Genomic DNA, 5,984 nt, shown 5'->3' on the forward strand with positions numbered 1-5,984 from the left:
GAGACGGGGTTTCGTCATGTTGGCCAGGCTGGTCTCGAACTCCTGAGATCTGCCCACCTCATCCTCTCAAAGTGCTGGGATTACAGGCGTGAGCCACCGCGCCTGGCCTAAAGTAATTGTCTTCTTATTGGTTTCTCTGCCTTTGGTCTCACCAAACGCCCCACTCTAAATCACTGCAGACAAGGGGTTCTGTCTAAGGAGGAGAGCCCACCAGTTAAAACCCTTCAGTGGTTCCTAACTACCCTAGGACAAATGCAGACTTATCCTTCGCTCTCTGCTGCCGCCCCTCTCCTTCCCAGATCCCATATGGCTCCAGCCATATACTCAGACCATCTGGGCTGTTGTCTGTCCTGCCACACACCCTTCCCACCCCTCTCCCTTGCAAGTCCTACTCAGGCTGCACCTACCCAGCTGTCTCAGTTCCTATCTGAGGCTCCCGCAGCCTCCTCCTTCAGTATCATCACAGCCAATGATACTGAAACTGTTTTCTTATGCAGGGCACGGAAAGATCTATTCAACTCACTGCCCAATCTCCTCTCCTGGTGCAGAAAAGACACCCAGTCAGCGACTTGCATTCTCTGCAGGCATGAGTGAATAATAATAATGCCTAACCCTTATATAGTGCTAATTCCACGCCTGGCACTGTTCTAGGCACTCATATAAATTCATGAAATCCACACAACCCCAAAACTGATGATATCTCTTCATCTTACCAAGCACTGAGCAGTTAAATAACTTGCTCCAGATATTAAGGGGCCGAGCTGGGGTTTGAAGCCTGGCTACCCATAAATGAACCAAGAACTGGAAGGAGGACAAGACCTCCGAGGAGTCAGGTAGGGCGTGATCTGTGCGCTTTACATATAAGATATTCCAGCTCCCAGGGAGCCCGTTTCATAGAGCAGGAGACAGAGGCCGGGAGGGACACGGAGAGCCTCGGGAGCCGTGTGGAGGAAGCGGTGCTGTTTGGGGTCCGGGAGCAAGGGCGTGGCCTGGATGCGCGGGCGCCCGGGGCTGCACGTCCTCAGACCAAACTACAACTCCCAGGACCCAGCGGGCGCTGCCGCCCACGCGACGTCACGGCGGCGGAGGGCGCAGGCGGCTGGGCTCCCGGCGAGTGGACTGTTCGAGCCCTTCCGCTGGGACCCGGGCCCTGGCTCCGGCCCCGCGGTAAGTGGGGCGACCCCGGCTTACTCAGTCCGCGGAGGCCCCGCGGCGCACGTCCGCAGCCTCCATCACAGCGCGGGCGCACAGACGGGGCTGGCATCTACCATATGGGGGGCATCCGGGCCGAACCAAGTGACCCGCGTGGGGGGTCCCGCTGGGGACTCCGTGCCGCACCCTCCCGAGCCGGCCCCAGGGGCCCAGGGCTGGTGTAGCACGTCCGCTGGCCGCGCTCCCAGGGCCCGGGTTTGAAGGCGCTGGGCAGGCAGGGGCAGCCCCGCCCCCTGAGAAGGGTACCCGGGACTCCGGGGCGCCGGGGCGAGGTTTTCGGGCTGGAAGGGTCTGAGGCGCTCCTCCCCCGACAGCCCTCCCACCGCCAGTAGAGCCTCGGGTTGGGGAATAGAAGCCCCGGGAGGCTAGGTCCTTTGGGCGCAGCCTGTGTGCGTCTGGGGAGGCGGTGGGAGGTCGCCCGGGTCTGGGGAGACCGATGCACAGGTGGAGAGATGGTGCGGGCTCTGTGGATTCGGATCCTTACAACTTCCTCTTCCCCGCCCCGGTAGATGGGAGCTGCTCTCCGCGGGCTGAGCCTGTCAGCATCCTCGACGCACCGCGGTCCCTGAAGTCGGAGAAGGGCCCCTACCCACCCACACCCCCTTACCCCATTTTGGGTCGCCTGGGTCCTCAGCCCTAGCGGATCCTCAGTCCTAGCGGCCACCGGGTCTGAAAGGAGCAGGACGATGATCCTGGCTTCGGTGCTGGGGAGCGGTCCCCGGGGCGGGCTTCCGCTCCGGCCCCTGCTGGGGCCCGCACTCGCGCTCCGGGCCCGCTCGACGTCGGCCACTGACACACACCAGGTGGAGATGGCTCGGGAGCGCTCCAAGACCGTTACCTCCTTTTACAACCAGTCAGCCATCGACGCGGCAGCGGAGAAGGTGCGCAAGGGGGCGGCGAGCCCAGGGTCCGAGATGTGGGCGCGAGGGAGAGTGTTGGGGGTTCTCTGCTCAAGGCCTCTCTCCCTCTCTAGCCCTCAGTCCGCCTCACGCCCACCATGATGCTCTACGCTGGCCGCTCTCAGGACGGCAGCCACCTTCTGGTAAGATTCACGCCCTCTATTTTCCTCGTGGATCCTGGAGTTCTCCCAGACACTCAGGCTCCAGCCCTGCCTTCCCTTCTTTTTTTCTCCTAGAAAAGTGCTCGGTACCTGCAGCAAGAACTTCCAGTGAGGATTGCTCACCGCATCAAGGGCTTCCGCTGCCTTCCTTTCATCATTGGCTGCAACCCCACCATACTGCACGTGGTAAGGTAGAGAGGACCTTAGGTCAGCGGGCTACCCTGCCCAGGGGGCAAGTGGGGAGTCTGGGGCCCAGAGTGGCAGACGATTGCTTGCCTAAAGGTGTCAGGACCACACAGGATTCAACCCTAGGCCTTCAGAAGCCAAAGGTGTGTATTCACGGAGCCTGGAAAGGTCGAAGTGGGGGTTTGATCACGTGGTCGACCAGCTGGGTGGTGATCCCCCATGGGTAGGTGGGAGTGGCTGTTCTCTGCTCAGTGCCCATGCGGCTTTGTGAATTCCCACACCTCTTTCTTGCAGCATGAGCTATACATCCGTGCCTTCCAGAAGCTGACAGACTTCCCTCCGGTGAGTGCTGGGCCAGAGCAGGGTGAGGGGCTAAGAGGTTGGGCTTGGACCACCCTTCCTCATGACTCTGTGACCTGCAGATCAAGGACCAGGCGGACGAGGCCCAGTACTGCCAGCTGGTGCGACAGCTGCTGGATGACCACAAGGATGTGGTGACCCTCTTGGCAGAGGGCCTGCGTGAGAGCCGGAAGCACATAGAGGTTGGGGCAGCAAAGGAGAGGCCGGGCCTGCTGGGGGCTGGGAAGGGCACGGGATTCTGAGACCTCACTCTTTACAGGATGAAAAGCTCGTCCGCTACTTCTTGGACAAGACGCTGACTTCGAGGCTTGGAATCCGCATGTTGGCCACGCATCACCTGGCGCTGCACGAGGACAAGGTGGGGCTCTGGGACCTGAGACCCGCCTGGGAACGTTAAGTGAGACAGAGGAGACTGGGCTGGGGATCCGGGTCAAGGGCCTGGGGGCTGAGGCTGTGGGGCTGGTGCTTTGGGGCAGTTCCGAAGTTGCCAGCATCTTGCAGTGGGGCTAGGGGCGTGGGTAGTCCTGACCTCCTTTCTCCGGCCAGCCTGACTTTGTCGGCATCATCTGTACTCGTCTCTCACCAAAGAAGATTATTGAGAAGTGGGTGGACTTTGCCAGGTGAGGCAAGAATGGCTCAGGGGGTGGGCAGACGTCTGGGGCAGGGAAGGTTTGGGTCTGAGCCCTTGCCCGGGGCATGGTCTGCGGGGAGCAGGGTTTCTCAACCATGGCACTATTGACATTTCCAGCCAGATAATTCTTTGTCATAGGGGCTGCCCCATGCACATTAGGAAGTTCAGCAGCATCCCTGGCGCCAGCAGTACTGCCTAGTTGTGACAAACAAAAATGTCTCTGCACATTGCCGTATATTACTTAGGGGGGCAGAATTGTCTCCAGTTGCAAACCACTGGTGGAGGGGTCCCTGACTGAACCCTCGCTCCTGTCCGCAGACGCCTGTGTGAGCACAAGTATGGCAATGCGCCCCGTGTCCGCATCAATGGCCATGTGGCTGCCCGGTTCCCCTTCATCCCTATGCCACTGGACTACATCCTGCCGGAGCTGCTCAAGAATGCCATGAGGTGGGGTGGCTTGATGTGCTGGGTTGGGGGTGGACAGGAACCGGGGTGCTTCTACCTACTGGTCTTTCCCCTCTGCATAGAGCCACAATGGAGAGTCACCTAGACACTCCCTACAATGTCCCAGATGTGGTCATCACCATCGCCAACAATGATGTCGATCTGATCATCAGGTTTGCTCCGAGTGGGAGTTGGGCTGAGGTGGATGGGATGGGGGTCTAGGCACTGTTTCTGACTTGATTTAGGACCTTGAGCCCCTTCCTGCCCCATTCTGGGACTTGGTCCCTGACCAGACAAACTATTCTCTGGATCCTGAGATGGCCATGAGCTGCTTATTAATGGATCTGGGGCCAGCTGCAGGCCTAGGTATCCTGCCTCTGTCAGCAGCTGAGGAGCTTGAAATTGAGAAACAGTCAGTAGTCAGTCTAGGATGCTGGGCCGAGGATAAATGTCACATCCTGTGAGAAGGTATAAGCAGTCAGTGGCCTTGGCAGGGGTGAGGATGATACAAACAAGGCCCAAGGGTCTAGGTGGACCACATTCCAGCTCTGGGTGGAAGGGACAGGAAGGCAGACTTTGCACTGTCTGCTTGGGGGGTGGTGAGTACCCCATCAAAGCTGAGCCAAGCCCATTGTTGTTGCCATCTTGCTAGGATCTCAGACCGTGGTGGAGGAATTGCTCACAAAGATCTGGACCGGGTCATGGACTACCACTTCACTACCGCTGAAGCCAGCACACAGGACCCCCGGATCAGCCCCCTCTTTGGCCACCTGGACATGCACAGTGGCGCCCAGTCAGGACCCATGCACGGGTGAGACCCTGCCAGGCCAGGATGGAGGGGTGGGGGACCCCAGGAGACTCAAGCCTCTGAAGCCTCCTGTCCTGTCCCCCTGCCCACCCCCAGCTTTGGCTTCGGGTTGCCCACGTCACGGGCCTACGCGGAGTACCTCGGTGGGTCTCTGCAGCTGCAGTCCCTGCAGGGCATTGGCACGGATGTCTACCTGCGGCTCCGCCACATCGATGGCCGGGAGGAAAGCTTCCGGATCTGACCCCACAGCCTTTGGCCTGCTCACCCGACCAGCCTGGGCCGCATTCCCTGCAGGACCTCCCGGGTCAGGCAGGGTGGCCCCCTGCTCCACACACTGCTGCATCTTGGGTTTCAGGGCTCCAGACAGATGGACTTACATGGAGCTGGGCACCGCCCCGCCCCAACAGGGTCCATTGCCTCCTCGCCTCCAGACCTTGGAGGGGGGAAGTGGGTACCCTGAGGCCTCCAGCACCAGCTCCGTCATTCTCGTTCCTGGGGAGCCCCCACTCTGACCTGTTGTTTGTTATTAAAGTTCACATTTTGAATGCCCTCTCGGGCCCGTGTGTGGGGAGGGCAGGTGAACTTTTGTTTCTGCCCCCATTCAGGTTCACTGAGCCCTTGGGTTGAACTGGTTCGTGTCCCAGTCTCTTACCTGCCCTGAGAGCCTGGTGGGCCAGGAGTAGAATGGGTCCCAAGTCTGTTGCATCTTTGATTTGGTGGGAGTGGGATGACTGCAGCACCTTATACAAAGAGCTTTCATTCATCTTGTTGAACAAATGTTTCCGGGTCCCAGATAATATTGAAGGCCCAGACTGACCCAGCTTCGGGCATCAGTTTTGACTCTTCCTTTCCTGGCAGTCACAGTTTCTAGAGGTGAAGGTCACCAGACTGGGCAAACTCCTGAGCCAACTGCTTCCTGAGCCTGAGTAAGGTTAAAAATACTGTGTCTGCTGCTGCCAAGGAAAAGAACATACAAGGTTGTGCCTTGGCAGGCCCTAGCAGGGACTGGGTGCCCCACTACAAGGAAAGGTGGGGCCCTGATAGAGAGGACCAAGGATTTGGGCAAAGATATCAGGTAGGCTCAAGGTTAGACCTGAATCAGAACTCCAGATGACATCTTAGATGGGAATACCCTACCCACCTTGCCAGGAAAGAAGAAAGGCCTAAGGGCGGCCTGGTGGGGCTGGGAGGAGAACTGGAAAGTTCTCTTGCCTTCACATGTGAGCTCCCACAGCAAACTTCCTAAGGCTGGCTCTAGGCCTGTACCATCTCCTACCCTTCAT

The 5,984-nt window shown here is 59.0% G+C and overlaps 1 protein-coding gene across 1 annotated transcript; it reads left to right on the forward strand.

Annotated features, from left to right (window-relative positions):
• The first annotated feature begins 1,033 nt into the window (after window positions 1–1,033).
• On the forward strand, window positions 1,034–5,250 carry BCKDK (branched chain keto acid dehydrogenase kinase). Its single transcript, XM_054454338.2, has 12 exons — window positions 1,034–1,167; window positions 1,722–2,093; window positions 2,186–2,254; window positions 2,348–2,458; window positions 2,753–2,800; window positions 2,881–3,000; window positions 3,078–3,176; window positions 3,365–3,438; window positions 3,768–3,896; window positions 3,977–4,066; window positions 4,546–4,704; window positions 4,798–5,250. Exons 2-12 carry the CDS (start codon window positions 1,899–1,901, stop codon window positions 4,940–4,942), a joined length of 1,239 nt encoding a protein of 412 aa, XP_054310313.1. The 5' UTR covers window positions 1,034–1,167; window positions 1,722–1,898; the 3' UTR covers window positions 4,943–5,250.
• Window positions 5,251–5,984: the final 734 nt, after the last annotated feature.

The sequence above is a fragment of the Pongo pygmaeus genome, chromosome 18 (genome assembly GCF_028885625.2).
Source record: "Pongo pygmaeus isolate AG05252 chromosome 18, NHGRI_mPonPyg2-v2.0_pri, whole genome shotgun sequence".
Classification (NCBI taxonomy): domain Eukaryota; kingdom Metazoa; phylum Chordata; class Mammalia; order Primates; family Hominidae; genus Pongo; species Pongo pygmaeus.